Raw genomic sequence first — 21,257 nt, forward strand, 5'->3', positions numbered from 1 at the left:
GGAGCGCGTTTCACAAAAAGACTAATACGAAGTACAGGACAGGTTTTAGTTAAAATCTTAAATTGGTCTAGAACAAGTTAATGAGTGTAAAAAAAACGATTTTTTAAGCTTAAAAAGATCGCCAAAGCAACCAGCTATCTCTAGTTAAGAGCCATGTTGTCATGGTGACAATCAGTGACACCTGCTTACCAGCGGAAGTAAATGACAAGTGGAAAAATGCCACGTTTATCGTTGTTTTTTTTCCGTTGTGAAGCGTAGTCAGATGGTGTAAATAAATAAGCAACATTAAAAACATCTTTTTTGACCAGGGAAACTCCTAAACTTGACTGTGAAGTTAGCAAAGGCACTGAGCCCAAAGCATCTCAACTCCGCCAGCCGAAGGTCTGAAATGCATTTTAGACTAATGCCAGTTTTGTATAGTGGCACTTTTAACAGAATTTTACCAGTTAAATATACTTGTTAGTGTGCAATTATGAGGAAGTCAATTATTTTATGATGGGGATAAGTCAGCCATGTTTTGTTTTGTTTGGGAAAAAAGTCTTAATTTACTTCAAGTCCATGACAAATTGATAATAGTCATGAACAAGACAGCTTTGTGCAAAGGAAGATCTGAAGTTTTATTTAAATTAAGCCATATTTACCCTCTTTGTGTGATAAGATGAAAATAATCAGTATATCTATCACTACCGTACAAGCTGCTACATTTACATAGTCATTTGATATGTAAAAAAAAAAAAGCCCAAAATACTAAATAAGAAATACAATATTTGTGTAAAAGCTTGACATGAGCATGCTCTGTGTGTCTGCATCAGTACAGAGCTAGTGCAGCTTCCTTTCTGCACCTGGGCCTGCTGAGAGATCTGTTACACAGTGTGGATTAGCTGCAAGCCTGACCGCTATCCCACTTTGGCGGAACTGAAGGATTAGTGCTGTGTTTTGGGGGCAATTATGTGGATTTTCCTCCTTCAGATCAACTCATGAGAGGAGAGAGGAGGGAGCGGGAGAAGAATGCTGCCTCAGAGTGAAAATTAGGGCGCCAACACAAAAGCTGCAGAGGAGTGATTTAACGTTTAGGTGGGAAAGTAACAAGAGAACTGGCAATTAAAATATAGATAGAAGAAACTTGGCTGCAGGCAGTGCTGCGTTTAGAGATTTGTCAATCAGGCTGGGTTTAAATTGTTAGTGGGATTATTTTAATCGTGTCGTTTTTTTTCCACTTGAAAACCTTTAAAAAAATGCACGTTAGCTCAATCAAATTAATGTGATATTCTTACATTTGACCCTGAGGTGCTCCCAGTGTGATTTTTTTTTTTTTTGCTCAGCTGCCTCTTAAACCTGAGTAAATTCCATAAAATCATTATAAATTATTAATAAATAAAGCAGTTCATTAAGCGTCTCAGTGCAGCTCCTGGGAGAGGTCCTGCCCTGCTCTCTCCGCTGTTTCCCCTCCTGACATTTCGAATGCAAATGAAGCACTTCACCTTTCCACTTCACAGAGAGAGGTGACAACTTCAGCTGGAGTCTTCCTATTACCAAACAGTATCCCTGGCATTAAGACTGAGCAGCAGCTTAATGGATTTCCTGTAAAAAACCAGACACTATGATTTGTGGCTTTATCTCGCTGTCTAATGGGGATTGCTTTATTAGAGGGGAACAGAATTGTCTTAATATGTGATCACGGCCAGTTGAACTCCCTGCTATGACTGCCCTCCAGACTGGTTGGTCAACTGATCATTCACTCAAAGTATTACCATAACACTAACTTTAGTTTGTACTTCAAGTAGTGCCAACTTCTTAGCAAAGTAGAAAACAGAAGAGTTGACAGGACCCCGGCAGGGCTAGTGTGGCCAACGTTGTCTAGAAGAAAATAAAATGATTCTAATAAATTGAAATTCAGCACCAAATGTACATGGTAATTTACACAAAGCTGAGTATCAAACATAAGCCCCTTTTTACACTGCGGTTCCGCCTCAGCGGCGTAAGGATGATCCGCCGTCATGCAGCCTTTGCCATTTTACATCGGACCAAGCAAAGCCGCCCCAGTGTGTGTTTTTACACAGCGTTCCGGCGCTGCGGAACCAAAAGGTACGTGAGGTGTAAACAAACAGCGCGGGCTTCAAATACCCACACACGCCACTGTTCAGCCCTGCCGGATGCGCTGTTTACACAGACACTGTTCGCCTCTGTCACACATCCGTTACTACCTCCGATACCGGCTCCGAGGCAGAATGACTTCGCCCCACCATTACGCGTAATAATCCTGCCTTGAACTAGCAGTGTAAAAGGGACTATAGACAACTCACCCCATATTTGAAGGCATGGATCCTGGACACATCTCAACATAATTATTCTATTGCAATGTTGTGCATTTGTGAAGTGTGGCATTTCCAAGTTGTAGGCTCTCTTATTAATATATACCATCCTCTCTGTATATCTCACGGGTGTTAAAATAGACAATACAATTTTTTTTGCAGGATGTCAAAGATATCATGACTAATAGAAAACATTTTACAGAAAATTTGTGGGTTATTCAAGCTCATTCTAGCTACAGCACAGGTGAAGTTTTCAGTGTCTACATCCAGGATCAATGCCACACCAGAAGCAAGGAAAAATTAGACTGAATCTCGGAAAACAAAAGAAAACAAAATGTTTTTATCCTGTCGATTTGTCCATGTAATTACAAAAAAAATTGATAATGTGCTGAGCAAAATATATTTATGTTTGATTTGGTATTCTTAAGGGAATTGTGGTAACATGTTTCAATGTTTCTTTCTCAGGGATGTTGTACTAAAGCTGCTTCAGTTTGAGGCATCCACCAACGTGTCTGACAGCAAAGGCTGTTTCCCCCTGCACTTGGCGGCCTGGCGGGGAGACGTGGACATCGTACGCATCCTCGTCCACCACGGCCCCTCTCACTGCCGGGTCAACCAACAGGTAAACACTTAAATCTCATCGGCATCATCTTCCTGGGAACCTTTAACTTCAACACCACCCATGGGAAACGTCTGGATTTTATTTGAATCAAGTCTGTCGTCAGTCCAACATGAGGCCATAGATATTCAAGACGTAGCAGAAGAGAGTCAGTCTATTCCAGCATTTTGTAACTATGGACGCCTCTTGTCTCTGGTGTTCTGCCTCTGGCCCTGACCTTTGAGATTTCTCTTAAAAAGGCAAGAGGTCATTTTTCTAGTAGTGCATTACCACCATTATCTAATACATGAATCTAACCGTTGCTTTGAACCCCTGAATCCCGTCTTACATGTTAAATGGTCACATGTGATTGAAAGAAACTCTCTCCCTGTGCGCTGTAACTGTCCCATGAGCAGAGAGCTCTTATCAGCCGAATTAAAGTCGAGTTCTTCACTTGCACTTCTCGGGGCGTTTAAACCCGCTCTGCCACAGGTCGTCTCGTTATTGCTGCTGTCCAACAGAGACGAAGCTTTACAGTTCCCAGTGATCTCTCCCTGACAGCCGGGTGAGCGTTTTCGGCTCTGGGAGCATTCAGCCTGCCACCGCTGTCAGTCCTCATCAGCAGAAATGACCTTCTTCTCCTCCCTCACTCTTTCTCTGTCCATCTCCGCTCGCAGCATATTGGTGATGTCACGGCTTGCTGACTGCGCTGCATTTTAAGAGGAGTATGAGACACACAGGAAGAGGTGCTTTAATCAGAAGTGTTGCTTTAAATGTTAATGGCATAGACTTCTATTTTAATATTCCTACTCCTGATGGCGGTGTAGTAATGGACCCCCAGGTTAGCAGAGCGATATTTACTCTGCCTAATAAGCACTTTCTCCTCTGTCACCATTAGCGAAATCATTTCCCTCTGAGAGGCGTTACCACCTAATTGTTTTCCGTGATAAATGGTGTCCCTTGCCCCCTGAAATGAAGAGGTTTGTCAGCAAGTGAACAAGTAATTTACTTTTTTTTTTACTACGTCAATGATTTGTAGAGCTGAGCGTGCTGCTGTGCTGGAAGCGTGGACACACCGGGAGGAAGATGCTGATTGAGAAGATACTACATAGATGCTGACTGCAGTGCAGTGTGTGTTAAAGTGCTCTTGTATTTTGTTCAGAAAGCATACATGAAGATAATCTGTGACATGCTTTTAGACCTTTTTTAGTTTGTGGTACATGGTGCAAAATATTCCAGTTATTTATGTAAAGCTTTTTCAGTTTCGACAGTAATACTGCTGTTGATGTGTAGGAGGCGAGACCTGCTCGCTATATGGCATCAGTTTCCAGTCAAACAAAGTTAACAGTAGAGACAGACTGATGCTGTTGTGTCAGTATTTTGTCTAGTGTGCATTATATACAGCCAACATAATCAACCCAACACTTTTTGTTGATTGATGGATTACTACTACACTGATTTTGCATTAAAGGAGCAATTCGCCCCTGGAAAAAGCCACTGTCAGTCAAAGCTGTGTTCTCTGTAATCGATAGAAGCAATAATATTTTAAATTGGTGCCATAGCTGTGGAGAAAGTTGTACAAACGGCTTGTGGTTTCGCCCATTCTACATTCCTACAACACCCAGCGTGCATTGTGCCCCTCCCTCTGAAAGGAACGGCCCAGCGAGAGACGCTGGAGTGAAATACTACCGTTTTCTCTGCAGCCAATTGCTCAGAGCGGTAAAGAATCCGAAATACGCAGAGAATATACCGGTGGATTGTCTAAAAAATCTTCAGGTCTGCAGTCTACATTTCAAACCTGATGATTTTGAACAAGACATGACATCGGAGGCGGGAGTCCTAGATTGAGGAAGTGTAGTTTAGCGAGCTCCCTGTCCTCCGCCAGATGACGTGTTTTATGTCGTCTGGCGGAGGTTCAGCGTCCTCCAAAGGCACAGAGCGAAATAGCATTTCTTTTCCTACCATAATGGCATCAGCTCCCCATAATAGCATGTTAGGACTGAGGTTGAAAATCGGCGAACTGGCCCTTTAACACAGTAGCTGTTCTCTAGTACAAATGGAAAGGTATTGTTACAATAATAAGCATGATTGAAGTATTATTCAGCTCATAGAGGGGCCATTTGCTTAGGCTTTATTCATGTGCGTCTGTGAAATGAAAGGGCCAAGGAGCCTTTTATAAATACTCAAAAACCCTTTCACTTGTTAAAACATCTTATTACACAGATAAGCTTTTCTTGTATCTCACTCTGAACCTTGTTTACCCACACACTGCAAAATGACTGTTTTATCTACCCTGTTATCATCACTTCTCATCTCTCTCTCTGTGTAATAAACAGCGATGGAAATGCTAAGCTACAGCGCTCACATTAGCACGCCCTGGCTGTCTGTCACACTGTTGCACACAGACACATCAACACACAAAGACTCCAGCATGGCTGCGCTTTGACTCTCTTAAAGGTGCAGTGTGTATCTTTAAGCCTTAAGCACTGAATTTTGCAAAACATCTTCTTCACACCAGTTTTAAATTATGTGCATTTTACATTTTACATGGTGCATATTTGTACGGTAGCTTGCAGTTATGTGTGAGGGTACAGTTGTTTTCTGGCATGAATCAGAGTAAGATTTATAGCGTGTTTGTGTGTTTACGATGCCCAAGCTCCATATTTTCCCACTGTGCGTCTTGTCTGCACCCGAGAGCAGGGCCTGAATACATTAGTGAGGGTGATATACTGAGTCCCCCACACGCTCACACCCATCATCCAGACTTACAGCAGCAAGCCATTGGCTGCACATTACCCCATTCTCAACGATATTACTCTGCCCACGCTCACTATTACTCGTGTCAGAGGTTGAGTGTGTGTGCATATATCTGTGTGCGGCTTAGTTTTATTGGCAGACTCCGGAAGGGCACATTCTTTGTCTTAATATGTATTATTTTCATCCATGTTTCTCAACATCTGTGCTCACCTTTGTACACGAGGTGACAAACGGCGACATGAGAGTGTGGAAAAAGGATGCAGGAGGGAGGTGTAAGGCGTGTGAAAGGTCTTGAGAGCCTGTAGATAAATGGCAGAAAGTGACTGTAGCGGAAGAGTGTAGGTGGGCCAGTTTTATGCCGCAGCCAATAGAGGATTATTGGAGGTTAGTGGATGTTATTAGTTGGCGGTAAACCAGTTCCAGCCCACTGTTTTACTGCCTAATTGGTCCCAGTAGTTCTCATTCACAGCTGTTTTTGTTTATTGTGGGAGCATGTATGTGTGTACGAGCGAGGTGGAGCCTGTCCGACTGGAGGAGATGATTATGCATGCCGTGTGTGTATGCTTTATGTGTGTGTGTTTGAATGTGTGAGAGACAGTCAGGCAGTGATAGATGGTGAAAGATTGCCTGTTTACTCGAGGCGCGCACTCTGCTTGCAGGGCCAAACACTTGTTTATGAAGAGTGAGGCGTTGTTTGTTTTGATCTCTCTTTCCCACTCAGGTTTACTCATGAACTGATGCCTCACTTTAGGTCTGTACCTGATGAGAACGCCTACGACTTTGTGAAGTAATCGACTCGATTTTATTTTTTAAATAACTGTATGAAATCGATTTATTGTTCATATTGTCTTGAAACATAAGATACTTAAAAGAATGGCCTGCTAGCTTGTTTTAGCATTTTAGCTGGTGCAGATACAGCTGGGTGTAAGCTTATCCCTTGACCTGTTTTTGTAGACAGCTTGTGATATATCATCACATCGCTTTTAAATGATCCTAGAGTTTCACGGCTTCTGTTACCTGTCTAGAACTAGAAATAAAGAGAGAGATGCTAGTGGCTGAGCGTAATCAACTACAACCCCAAAAAACTGAAGGTTTGTTTGACCTACGGAAAGTAAATGGTGTAAGCTGCCCAGGCAAAACGGGGGCAACATTGTTAAAAGTAGGGATGCACGATATTATCGGCACGTTATCGGTATCGGCTGATATTGCCTTAAAAATGAACTATCGGATATCGGCCAACACGCCGATATCCGCCAATATAATTAACAGATAAAATAATGGGCTGCTGCATACTTGATTAAATGCCCGACCCCGGCGCAATGTCCCCGGCGCGAAGAAGAACTGCGCGGCGCAGCGTGATGACGTCACGTGTGTCTACCTGCAGCATGAGAGAGTTAGAAGCCAAAATGTCCGTGGTGTGGAAGTTTTTCAAAGTGTCCGAAATAGACATCAAAACTGCTATTTGCAATGACTGCTCAGCTTCGGTGATGCGAGGAGGAGCCAAGGCAAAGTCTTTCAACACTACAAACTTGATTAACCATCTCAAGACCCGTCACCCCGACCGCTGTAACAAATGTGATAAGAGTATCACCATTATACTGAACGCTAATTCCAATACAGAAGAGAGTTGATGATCTCTGCAAATAGGTGTGCGGGAAAAAATATCGGTATCGGTAATCGGCTGAATGAGTTGTAAAATATCGGCATATCGGATATCGGCAAAAAATCCAATATATAGCATCCCTAGTTAAAAGGAATTATTAGAACCCTGGACCAAAGCATGAGATTGTTTCTAAAGAGAGTGATGACTTTCTAACACTCTTTTGTACCGTTAGATCTCAGTTCTTTATTAGGTCTTAGTGGGACCACATCAGAGTTTCCTTCTGCTGTATCTTTCAAAGGACGACTTAAAAAAAACTCTACTTTTCAGTACTTTCAAGGAAGCTCTTTGTAGAGGAAAGACATTTGTGATTCATAAACTAAAAAGCATTCTCGTCACAAGCTCTGGTAGCAGCAAAAATGGTGATGCCATGATTGCCTTAGATGCCATTCAAAGAGTATTATGAATAATGTGTTTGTCTCCGGCTTCAAAGGTTCCAGTTTGGCAGCTCATAGAATTCTGTTTAATAGCTTCAACTTTAATATTTATACAGCTGCACAACACAGAACGATACAACAAAGTAAGGAAACAAAACTTTTATTTGGACTTGGGCTGTCTGTGATTTTTCTTGTACAATACTGAATGTAATAGGAATGAAGGAATCAAGAAATGAAAGGTAACGGTGGGTAACAAACGTCTTCAACCTAAAACCCTCAGTATAACGAACATTCAGGCAGAGTTTGTTGATGACTAACGATAACATTTTACCTCGGGGCACTCGCCCAGAGCAAAGCTAGATTATAAAGCTAATTTTGCTTACGCTTCACAGTGGCAGTGAGGGGGGCAGTTGTGTCCTTATGCTGACGTAGAGCAGATGTTGTGTGTGTGTGTGGGAACCAGCTCGCAACCTCTGGGCTTCAGCTGTACAGGGCCTCTGGGCTAGTCAATTTAAGGGGTATTGTGTGTGTGTGTGTGTGTGTGTGTCTGTGTGGGTGACTGCTTAGGTCAAGTATGTCCCCCTGTGCTGCAGATGTATCCCAAGAATGTTTTCTTTTCCACCAACAGAAGGACGGAGGGTTTATACCATTCCTCCATCTCCCTCTGTGTCTTTCTGTCTTCCTCCCTTTATACTCTCTTTGTTCTCCCGAAGGCGGAGAAAGGATCAGCTGCCTAAAATTAAGGGAGATAATAACAGAGATTTAACGGATGCTGCATGTTGCGCTGTGCTGTGCGCACGTGTGGACACATGCATGCATGCATGAAATGCTTCCTGTAGTCTTTACTCCAGGTGCAGCAAGGCACTCTGGGAGCCCAGAGGCTGTGTGAACTAAGCCAAAGGTAATAGGTCATGAGGTCGCTCGCCTGCTGCGTGTTTCCAGGAATGCCTCTCTGTGTTTGTGCCAGTGTCCATCTTACAGTCGTTGTAATTCCTCTCATTATCACGCACACATGTTGCTACTACACATGAAAATGAAACCATGTGTGTCTGGACGGTCCACATGTGAGCACGGCCTCTGTGAGAACACGCTACTACAAAAAACCACCCTGGGAAAGTCCTTGCTCAAACACCGCCTCCCACCAAAACACAGAGTCACACTGAGCCATAGGATGTTTTTTCTGTGAGTAATCTGTTTAAAGAAATGTTATGTCATATGTTTTCCTCTGCCTGACGCTCTGTCGGCGGCGCGCTCCCTAATTAAAGTTCAGTCAAAGAAAACTGATTCATCTCACCATGAATCCAAACAAACTTCAGCCCTGAATAATGATTTCAAGCTGGGAGCAGATTGTGTGTGAGCGTGTAAATCGAGGTGTCGTACGGAGACACGGTAAACATTTAGGATTTTCCTTTGTGATCATTTCAGAGAAAACTGAAATATGTAGCTAAGTTTTACTCGTTAAGGGTATTGAAGTTGCCGACCCTACAGGTAGGTCAGAGCGCAACTTTTAACCACAGACTGGCAGCCCTGCAGCTGTTTCTGAGTTTGTGTCCTGCTCAAGGGCACTGCGGCAGCGGTGACATAACTAAAGATCAAATCAGTTCGGATGTATTCATTGGAGTTAGTGTAAGGGAAATCTAGGATCCCATTGGCTATAGTCTGAGACGATATAGCCTCTGGGGTAGGGATCGACCGATTATCGGCGCCGATATTCGGCATTTTGACGCATATCGGCATCGGCGTTTAAAAAAATAATAATAAAAAAAAAAAAAAGTTTTTTTTTATCCGACGGCCGATAAGAGTGCAGAGTGCTCACACACACGGCGGAGAGGAGAAAAAGTACATTTCTTTGCAAATTTTATTTAACTTTGTTTTATTTATTTAATAAAACTTCAGGAAGTTATTTATTTATTTATTTAAATATTCAGTTAACTTTATAAGAGATGCTGCTGACCCTGGGAACTCCCTGAACTTTGTGTATGTTTGTTTAATAAACATATGCTTTAAGGCATTTAAACAAAGTTAAGTGTTGGAGTTTGTATTATTCAACATTTTGACACCAATATTTTCACTTTTACTGTAAATGAATATCGGCTCCAAATATCGGTTATCGGCCTCTTGACTACTAATAATCGGTATCGGTATCGGCCCCGAAAAAACCATATCAGTCTATCTCTACTCTGGGGACACTGGTGAACATGCGATAATCGTGTTCTGTCTGTTTATATTACAAAATACCTCTATAGCAAATTAACAACACAAATTTAAACCAGCACCAGCAGAGCATATTGGCAGCTATCATAACAGAATAGAGAAATTAATTCTGAATAATTTCCAGGCAATTAAATATAGATATATACAGTGATGTCTAATGAAAGATTCAAGCCTCTGGGTGGCTGGTTTCTGTCAACATCTAGTGTGACAGCGAGCGGAGTATGTACTGAATCCTTAATGAATGTCCAGACAAAATTTTCGCTCTCTATTTCAAGCATTCTCTTTAATGATGAATATATAAGAGGACCTTTTGTTTCTATCACACTCCAAGTGGAAGCTAGCAAGCTAGGTTTACTAGCTAAAATTGGCCTGATGTTGCTAGCATTAGCTTTGATTTGCACCAGAAGTTACATACTGGTCTTGGTTTAGCGAACACTGCTAAATCATCTGCATGAAAATAGCTGCACCATGAAATTTCTTACATACTGATTATTTCTCAACAAAATACTCTTTTATTTCTGACTTTAAGAAAACAGAAGTACAAAGCTGCATAAAAAGAAACGGCAAATAAAAGGAGTACAAGTAAATGGATCCATATCAATGATAGAGCTAGAATCACCTTGTATGTCTCCCTTGTATTTCCTCCCCCCTTTATTTACCCAGCTCTCCCCGGGCGGCGAGCTGAGCTGCTGGGATTACGAGTCTCCGTAACGTAGACGGAGCTCATCCTGCATATCAGTCCATCAGCATTAACACGGTGTGTGTTCAAACAAACACCCCTTGCGCTTCATTCGCTCTGGTTTTCATCTCGGCCCGGGCCTGTCTGATAAGGCTCGCTTATTTGCATGGATGAACCTGTTTGTTTGGGCCCATGGAGATGAATTTAGATAAGACTGATAGTGTTTACCACGGGAAATGTGTTCGGTGTGTGTGTGTGTGTGTGTGTGTGTGTGTGTGTGTGTGTAAGCAGGTAAACGCACTGTAATATCACAAGTGTACATGTAGATATTGTGTTTGTCCTTCAGTTAATGAAGGAAAACGCTGCATGGGTCGTATAAACATAAAAATTACACAAACTCCCCACTGAGCGATAAAAAAACCTTGCAACCGTCTTTGCAACAACACTGACAAACACACACCGACATCCATTTGTATGGGCATGTCAATAATGTGCTACCATGCCTGTTGATGTGTCATTAGTAGATGGCTGCAGCTCAGAGCCCAATCAGCAACAATACACCGAGTGTTAGATGATATCGGAAAGCTGTCAGAGCGAGCGTAATGGAAATATATAGCCGGCTCTGAGAACACGGAGGGAGGATTTTCTCTTCTTCTCCTGATCTCTCTTGTCCTGTCACTCTGCGCCTCTTGTTCATCTCTTTGTCACTCTCCTCTCTGTCGGGGAATTGTGTTTTTCCCTATCTAAAGCTTTTTCATTGCCGCAGATTGGACTGACAAAGCTTTATTGTCCGTATAAGGCTGCACAGACAGAGCGGGTCAGTGGCAGAATCGGCGTTATTTGCGGGCTCCCGTATCCGCTTTGAGATTTATCATCCAGCGTGTGCGTGCTTCATTAACTCTGCGTGCTTGTTTTTGTGGTAAATAAGAAAATATGGTCATTGTCGTCCTGTTGAAGCTTTTATCGGTTATGGAAATACTGATAACAAATGTGGACAAAACAATTGTAACATAAGGTCCAGTGAATGTATGTAAAGATCTTCATCAGCAGATGGAGTTGCTCAATTGTCATTGTCACTCTTGATCAGATTATTTTTAATGCAGTGGCCCCGACCAACTGGTTACCAGACTAATCTGCAAGAGGTTTAACAGGATAAAAATGCAGAATTTGTTTACTCTCTTAGACTTTTTATTTTTTTTTGTGAATGAATGGATCAATTTTCCTCCTCAGGGCTCCTTAAATTATTCAGATACATTTTTCTGACTGTGGTTTCACTTCAAACACACAAAGTAGGAGAAATGCAGTTATTAAAATAAAGTTAGCCCAACATGAGCACAGTAGGAATCCAACAATAAAAATAGATCTTCTAACCTGTCTGCAGAACCTAAGGGAAGATAAGACCAGTGTGTGCTGCTATGGCTAACAAGGCTTTTTGGGAGAACTTCTCTCCACTGGAAATAATTGCCTTGCTCTGTGCAGTGTTGAGCTTGTGTGTTAGTGTAGCAACACAGAGGACGGAACAAATATGCAACCAGTTAGACGGGGTTGGAAATAGGCATAACTTGATTTTAAGGAGTCACAATAACAAAAATGTTTTGAAGCTCTACTTTAATACACTGACATCAGACTAGAACCTGACTGATATTTGGGTTTGCTGATAGTATTGGGCCAATATGGGCCTGTGAATTATACGTTAGAGCTGTGTGTATGTAATGTGATATGTGCTGATTATAAACACTTTTTTGACTTACAATACTCAAACCACTGTCTGCATCACATGTTGCACATTAAGCATCCAGGCAAAGCGGACAGATGTCCACATCTGAATTAATTACAATGGAAAATAATGAATATTCTTTAACGAAGTTGTACATTTAAAAGAGCAGCGTTCTGCACACCTATTCATTCTCATGTTGGCGCGCAATACGGTCGCTTTCCTTTTTAGACTGTTTGCTTCATCTGAGCGTCGAATTTGTTTCTTTTTCTTTGGATTTTCACTTATTGTTGAAGTTGTATCTGTAGTCATCAATCTTTTCTTTGTTTGTTCAGCCATAGTAGATTACTGTTTACTCGCAACACTTGCAGAGAGCTGAAAAGCAGCCGCTTAGCTCCGCCTACCCTCTCTGGCAGACCAACCACTGCTGGGTGATGGAAAACGCGTCACTAACTGGACACCTGGTCTGTAATACTGCAAATGCAAAGGATTACATCAGTGAGCTCAATCATCATTGTGTTACCTCATTCAGCGATAGATAGTGACTTAACAGACATTTATTTAAATGAAAATCTTCAACATTATTACTTTAAATCAGTGATAGTATCGGTCTCAGTCAGGCACTCGACTGCAACTACTGCATATCTAGGATGTTAATTTTCAGGATGCTGTTAGCAGTTAGTTTAAATAAGTCAAGTTTGCACAAACAGAAATAATACTAATGTGTTTTACTACCAACCAAACACACAAAATGTGTATTTATTCTTCTTCTTTATTCTTCAAACTCTGTAGTAACAAATGCCATGCGAAATACTTTAACATTGTGGAGACTGTTAGTGTAAAAGGTTTATCCGCCTTCATAAATCACTGTGCCACCTGTAAGTGTGACATGGTCAACAAATATCCCCGACTGGCTCTTTAACTTTATTTCCAGCTGCTTTTACATTGAAAATGTAAAAGATGAACGACCTATCCTCCAGACACTTCACAGCTACCCTCCTATAAACAAGTACAAATGATGACTGATTACTCTGCAGCACCATGCAGGAATGTATTACACTATGAAGAAGACAGTATATACAGTAGATTAGATAAGATGTTTTTTAAGTGATCCCTCGAGGAAAGTGACTCACTCTTGTATAAAATATAATCACAGTGGAATATCCACACAGGAACAGAACAAATGGAGTTTATTAAACATAATGCAGCTGACAATTACGCCCGTAAACTGTGATGAATGTGAATTACAGTGTGCATGAGTGTGTGATTATTGTGCTTACAGTACTGCAATCAGACCGGCTCTGGAACGTTCCACTCTGACATCAATGGAGGGGTGTGCGCTCCACGGGGAGAATGCATGGATCTGATTGGCCGAGGAGGGGGCACAGCTCTGAAGCACGCTTGTGATGTTTTTGCAGCTCGATCACGTTGTGTCTTCATGTAGGGGCTCTTTTCCCCTCTGTTACTCACACACACACACACACACAGTATCTCTTCATCTCTCTTGCTCACGGCTCAGAGGGGTAAATGAAAGTGGAGAGGGGAGGAAGAGGAGGTAGAGAGGGAGTGCTTTGGCTCTGGGGAGAAAGAGTGTAAGAAAAGGCGTGAGATGAGATCTGAGCAGCGGAGTGTGGTCATGGTGTTTTGGTATTTTATCATGGAGGTTTAAGGGGTGCATTGAAGGCAGGAGATGTGAGGGAATTTGATAAAGGAATGATAGGGGAAGAGGGCAAATATCAAAGACATGTTTGTATTTTGAGGCATGAAACTGAATATTTTTCACTCTTTAGTACATAAAATTTGATGTTTTATTAGAGTTAATGGCCTTTTCATTGCACGTTCTTCATTTCTTCGAACTTAATGTTCGTGTTTACCCATTTCTTGTTGGGAGCAGGGCATGTGGAAATAACTATCTAATGGTTCCAAAGTCGTGAGTTAGTCTTCTTTAGTTACGTTTTTGATTTGTATTTCATTGTTCAGACAATTTCCTGTTTTATTCTGTTATGTAGTCCCTTGTGATGTTCCACTTCCTGCTTTTATGCGTTTTCCCGCTTGTTTCTTTATGTGCCCGGCCTTATTGTTTTCACCTGCCCCTTGATTGTCTCACCTGTGTCTGATTAGCCTCATGTCCCCAGTGTATTCAGGCCACGTCTACACATACGTGGGTATTTTTCAAAACGTAGCTTTTTCTCTGCGTATCGTCCACACACAGGTCACTGAAAACGGATCTTTTGTAAAACTCCAACCAGGGGAAATACTTTTAGAAACTCTGTTTCCATGGAGACGTGTAGATGTTCTAAACAGCGTTTTTGGCTTGTGACGTCAGGCTATGCACCACTATCTCCTTTTGTGAGGCGTCACAAATGAGGCGACATTCCTTGCAAAATGACAGACGTGATAAAAACAGTGATGCTTCTAACCTTGCTAACAGGACTTTTTACATGTTTACACATATATGTACAGTTACTCGTCCACTGTGTTGAGGAACAGAGGCGTCGGGATGCACTACTTCCGGCAATAGATTTTTTCAGACTTTTGATTTGCCGTAATTTTCTTTTTCTTCTTTGCATGACCGGGTTATATCGCCGCCTGTTGGTGTGGCATTCTCATGAAAGCGTTTCTGTTGTGTTTTCTTTTGGAGAGGGATTTTTTTATAACCGTGCTTGTGTGGACGGGTTTTCTTCTTGGGAAACGAAGGAGGGAAAAGCTCTGTTTTGAAAAATACCTGTGTACGTTAAAGACATGGCCTGAGTCCCTTGAGATGTTCCACTTCCTGCTTGTGTGTGATTATGTGCCCTGCCCTGATTGTTTTCACCTGCTCCTTTGATTGTCTCACCTGTGTCTGATTAGCCTCACCTCCCGAGTTTATTTAGCGTTCGTCTTCCCGTGTCATCATTTTTCGTCGTGAAACGTTTTGTGACACCTTCTTCAAGTCTCCAGTGTTTTCTCCTGTGAGTTAGGATCAGGGTTAATTCCATTTTAAATGATAGGAGTAAATGTTATCCTGAAAAAGCATTGACGGCAAAGTCACATATTTCATCTTTTTTCAATCTAGACCACAAAATGACTCCCCAAACTATGCACACCATAGGATCGAACCACAATGAATGAATAGCATAATAAAGTTAATGTACGTACTATATAATCTCCTCCAAAACTACACTTAAGGAACATAAAGCCGGTAGAGATTGATGTCTTGTTGACGTTGGGAGACATTCCCACCTCCTTTAGTTCCTCTCCTACTGTCTCCCCTGCTTTTGTTCAGCCTCTCCCCCCTTTTTCCCCTCTTTCACTGTTACATCACATAGTGTTACATTTCAGCGCCTTACTCAACATGTAGGTTTTGCTCTTGGAGAGTCACCAGCAACAACACAGCTACACACGCATACCCTCTTCTTTCTCCCCTTGGATAATACTTACAGAGGTCTAGGGCATATATGCTTTCATCTTGTGTGTGTACTGTATAAATCTGAAATATATACGCTTGCGAGATTATCAGTTTTCGTGTACAAGATACACAGACTTCATCCCTGTAGGCCCACTCATCCCCTCTCTATCTTCTTCTCTCTCTTCTCCCCCGGTATGGCGATCCATCATGCCTCTCTCTCCTTCCTGGGTGTCCCTCTGCCCACTTTTCCAGTCATTACTGGGCTGTTTTCATCCAGAGCTAGAGGACCCCAGAGCCCACCAACATTGTTCTGGTCCTGACAGGAGCCCCTGGAGAAAAAGAAAATGACCGTAGTTCCTCTGAACATGAGAGCCCCCTGAGTTCAGAGTAACCTTTAGAATATACACAAATCTCTCTGAGACGTTCAGGACCAAAGTGCTGACCAGGAAACTATGAAGCATAAATGAATTATTATACCTACCTATCAGCCTCCTTGCATGCATCCGTGCACATGGGTGACCTGGTACAAGTTCTTTCAAAGGGTTTCATCTTATTCACGCAGCAAAATGAATTGGTGATTAAAGTGTAGTTTAAAGGGCCAGTTCACCGATTTTCAACCTCAGCCCTATCATGCTATTATGAGGAGCTAATGCCATTATGGTAGAAAAAAAAATGCAATTTAGCTCTGTGATTTGGAGGACGCTATCCGCTTCTCCAATGGGCCCTGGAAAACCTCCGCCAGATCTACCTCCAACCTCCATCTGGGCCAGGGAGCTTGCTAAACTACACTTCCTCAATCTAGGACGCCCGCCTCCGATGTCATGTCTCGTTCAAAATAGTCACATTTGAAATGTAGACTGCAGACCTGAAGATTTGTGTGACGATCCACTGGTATATTCTTGTCATATTTTGGATGCTGTCCCGCTCTGAGTCATTGCCTGCAGCAAAACAGTAGTATTTCATTAGTTCTTTTCAGAGGGAGGGGCGCAATGCACGCTGGGTGTTGTAGGAATGTAGAATGGGTGAAACCACGAGCTGTTTGTACGACTTTCTCCACAGCTATGCACCAATTGAAATTGCTTTGACACCAGCTTTGAGTGACTTTTTCCAGGGGGTGAAATGCTCCTTTAAACCCCCTCTTGAACGGCAGTGTTCTTTCACAGTCAACATTACATGACTGATTCTGAATATGTCGAATGGTCAGCTGAATGGAAGCTGACAGGCACAATTGCTGAATGTGGAGAAAAATGTTGGACAAAAAGAGGCACAGAGGGTTTGAGGAAACTGGTTGGTTTCGGCCGTTGGTTCTGTTTCACAGACAGGAAGCTATAGATATCCCCTGACAGCTCCCACAGTCCTGACACGCTTCTGGAATCCTTACATGCAGAAATGATTTACTGACTGAGACATGCGCTTCACATGTGAAGCAGAAAGCACAGATTGTAGCTTTCCTACTTGAATTACACCTTGTGTCAATGTTCTGATACATAAAAATAACTGCTTTTTTTCTCCTCCTCCTTCTCTCCCCTTCTATCCTCTCACCCACATTTCCCTACATTTGAACTCACCGCCTCCTCATTTTAATCCTCTTTCCTTGAATCTCCTTCCATCACGTACCTGCTTTCTTTACTGTTGACCTTCACTTCTACCTCACTGCATCCCCTCATCCTTCTTCTGTCATGTTTACCTCTCCTCACTTCATCTCTCCCTACCCACTCTCCATCATTCCTACATCCACTCCCATCCCTCTTCTTCCTATACCTTCACCCTCCCCGCTGTCAATCGCTTTTACCTTTCCTTCCTGCACAGAATCACGAGAGGGAAACAGCGCTTCACTGTGCCGCCCAGTATGGACACTCAGAGGTGGTGTCAGAGCTGCTTCAGGAGCTGACCGACCCCACCATGAGGAACAGCCAACAGGAGACGCCTCTGGACCTAGCTGCGCTGTACGGACGGCTGCAGGTCAGTGAGAATGACACTTAACTGGTTTAATCAGAAAAATCATGAACTTAAGGTGTTTATTTTCAAAGGCTAGGAGTTGATGGCTGGAACTTTGAACATGATCCTCTTTGTAGACAAACTGGAGAGTAAACTCTCATACAAGTGCAAGTGTAAAAGTGTGATTGAAGAGTTGTCGTGTCCGTCAGAGAGCCTACCTTTTTAAAAAGATTTTTCCAGATGACATGTCATCTTGTGTCGATGTGTTCTGGCGACATCAACTTCAGCTTTCATCTTCAAGTCAGATTGTTTTGCAGCCAGAGGAAATACCCAAAAGGAACATTCGTACTTGAATTTGAACCTACCAACTCGTACTGAAAGCTTTTAAAAGCCTGTAACTGCTGATACTTGGGTGTAGGGCTGCACAATATCTTTTTGTTCTGCGATATTAATGCGATATTTATCGCGATTTTCCTCTAACAATACAAACCCCCCTCCCGCTTTTATCACTCTTGGTTCAGCGACTCTGACACCCGCATGAAAGAGCGCAGAGGGCACAGTTGGAGCGACACGTTCTTCATAAAACAAATACAAACAGACCTGTGGGCTGCAGTTGTGTTATTAATACAGTATGTCATCAACCATTGCTATTGATGATCAAATGTATGTTTAATTAGCGTGATCAGCCCCGTGACAGTCACTTTATGAAACGAAAAATCACGTCTCCTGCTTCCTGCCGTTCCTGTCGGCACACACAACCTCAGGCTCAGTGTGTGTGCTGCAGGTGTAGCTGCTAAAAGTAAACAGCACATCCGCTACGCGAACGTTTGTGTAACCACAGCGTTAACCAGCACCGGGACAAGGTTATCGGGAATACTCTCACTTGCAAGTCACCTTGTGTAACGGAGCGGCTGCTGACGTCACATATAAGGTCGGCGGGATGATCAAGACTCCCATTAACAGCGGCACCGCGCCCCGGTGCTGGTTAACGCTGTGGTTACGCAAACGGACAGTTCAAGGAGCGGGCAAGCCTCAAGTGTTTCCTTTAATGGCTACACCTGCAACACACACACACGGCTTGAGGTTGTGTGTCGGCACATGTCTGACGTGCTTGTATACGGTTTACAGGCAGATGACAAACTGCTGCACAGCGGTCAGTTCACTCTGTGCTCTGTTGAAGAGCTGCACTCATGTGATATCAGAAAGACTTTTCCTGTGGATTAGTCATTGAAAACGAGAAACTGGCGAGGCTACGCTCTGCATCGAGCAACAACCAAATATTAGCGTGACGTATTTCACTTAATTTGCTTCAATATAATGTCCTGGGATGTGAATATTGCACATGCGCACATCGGTTGTCAAACGATATACCGTACAGCCCTAATTAAGAGCATCACCAGCCTGTGACCAACAAGCCTTCACTTTAATCTGGCAGTTTCTTCCTCAGCTCCACAAAAGATGAAGGAATATCTCACCCTGACCTTTTTGTCCTTCCATAGGAGAGATGCTCAAAGCTCCATAACTTTAGAGGACACTCCAAAATCATTCAAGCCTTTGAAATAATGAAGAGTAGGCCATACAAACGTCTGCTACCTGTCGCCACAAACGTAGCGTACCCCCTTTTAACATTTCATTTGCAATAAAAGATTCATTGCCACTCCAAAAAACTACCGTGCTTGTCACTCGGCCTCGTCAAAACAAACAGGCAGCAGAGGCAGGGTGAAAAGCAGGCGAGGGATCGTTTTGTTGTTATACTTGTTGCGAGGCATATGTGAACCTCTGCAAGCCTTCTTCATCGTGCTGGCAGGTGAACGGAGGCAGCTGGTGACTCAATCTGCACCCTCCCTGGGACCGCAGTGGGTGTTAGCCGTGATGAGGGAATCATCTGTTCGGAAAGTGCGAGTCACTGTTGATTATTTAAAATATGGCAGGTGTATAATGAAAAGAGAACTTCCTCAAATACCTGCTGTGATAGACAGGCAGGCAGGTAGACATTTTTAGAACTGCGGCTTTACTCTTTTGTTAAAATGTGACAAAGTACACACGCAGACCCACACTCACGCAGAGCGGCGGATGCAAATGCCTGCTGATGTTCAATTGCAATCACACATTCTCTCTGCAAAGGTAGTGAGTAATTGCAGTCAAGCCGTACAGGTTTGTCTGAGTGTGAATGAATAATTTATAAAGGCAGCGGTATTTCTCTCTCCCCCTCTGCATAATAATGAAGGGAAATCCCTGTGGTGGAATCTTCTGCTGCATAGAGATGTAACTAACACGGGGCAAAAGTTTACTCTACACACACACGCGATAAATACACACACGGACACACATTAAAGGAAGGAGCTTTCCAGAGAGCTGCATGTTGTTGAGCTTGAGTTATTAAAGGCACCATCTTTGATCAAACAGGAGGGAAGCTCCACTAGCACGACTAGAAAAAGCCTCCTACTAGGTTGATTGACACATCTTTTAATACAAGGATTTGCACTACAAAACAAACAGTGAAACAGACTCTACCGTATATTTCCACCACTGATCGGTCCTGCTGACTCTCTGACCCCCTGCTGCTCGGCCTGTCAAGGTGCATGCTCTGGCTTCACATACTTACGATTACAGGGAGAAAATTGGCGCATTTTAAATTAATAGAAATTCATAGAATGGATATTGATTTCATACAACAGCAGATGATGAAAGACAATTTTGGTCCCTGAAGTGAGTTAGCATATGTTATCATCTGTAGCTAACTTACTAGATAATTGGTAATCCCTATATTCCCAGGTTCTTTTGCTTACTAATTGTAGGCGATTTGTAAGGGCTTTGTTTGTGGTTCAAATTGCAATAGAAAAGAGAGGGAATTATGTTTCAAAATTAATTTTAAATGGTAAAAATCTATCACTGTGAGGATATCAGTCAAGAAAAGTGTCAAGCTCACAAATTTAAGGGTACAGGATACAAGGAGTATATTATATTGAGGGTGCTGTTGGCAGCCCATTTCAACATATTGACACGTCAGTGCTCACCTTCAAAAACTTGAAGGTGAGCACTGATGTGTTTGGCAAATATCAATGTCTAGATTTGCTGTTTAACTGGAGTTGCTGTCAACTCAAATAAAGTGTGAAACAGAGCTGCTAATGTCAACTTAAACTCTAAGCATCCAGTCTTTTACATGGTTGATGTTAGAATCCTGAATGCAAGATGTAACAAATAGTCCCAAAATGTCATGTTCAACAAAGTTACACTAGGTTAAAGTTGTAATCTCGAAGATCTCAGTTTCGTTCTCTTTGGCGCCACCTATGGTGATGAACTGTAATTGCAGGAGCACACAACAGATATCCAGATTTTCCTCGCTTACGGTCACTTTGCCTTCATCTGAGCGTCAAATTTGTTTAATTATCACTTATTGTTGATCTGTAGTCATCCATCTTTTCTTTGTTTGTTCAGCCATAGTAGATTACTGTTTACTCACACTAACACTTGCAGATAGCGGAAAAGCAGCTGCTTAGCTCCGCCTACCCTCTCTGGCAGACCAACCACTGCTGGCTGATGGAAAACGCGTCACTAACTGGGCGCCGCTTGTGATTTATTCCGCGAAAGTCGTCACCAGACACCCAGTCTGTAATACT

At 42.6% G+C, this 21,257-nt stretch overlaps 1 protein-coding gene across 4 annotated transcripts in view; it reads left to right on the forward strand.

The window, feature by feature from the left end:
- Positions 1-21,257, forward strand: part of anks1b (ankyrin repeat and sterile alpha motif domain containing 1B) — a 244,029-nt gene that overhangs the window by 63,476 nt on the left and 159,296 nt on the right. For all 4 annotated transcript variants that reach the window (XM_069671528.1, XM_069671525.1, XM_069671527.1 and 1 more), the window contains exons 3-4: positions 2,778-2,934; positions 17,509-17,661. In XM_069671528.1, coding sequence (XP_069527629.1) covers positions 2,778-2,934; positions 17,509-17,661 — 310 coding nt within the window. The remainder of the gene's footprint in view (positions 1-2,777; positions 2,935-17,508; positions 17,662-21,257) is intronic.

The sequence above is a fragment of the Semicossyphus pulcher genome, unplaced genomic scaffold (assembly GCF_022749685.1).
Source record: "Semicossyphus pulcher isolate SPU_LCO1_2020_fin unplaced genomic scaffold, fSemPul1.0.p SCAF_20, whole genome shotgun sequence".
Classification (NCBI taxonomy): Eukaryota; Metazoa; Chordata; class Actinopteri; order Labriformes; family Labridae; genus Semicossyphus; species Semicossyphus pulcher.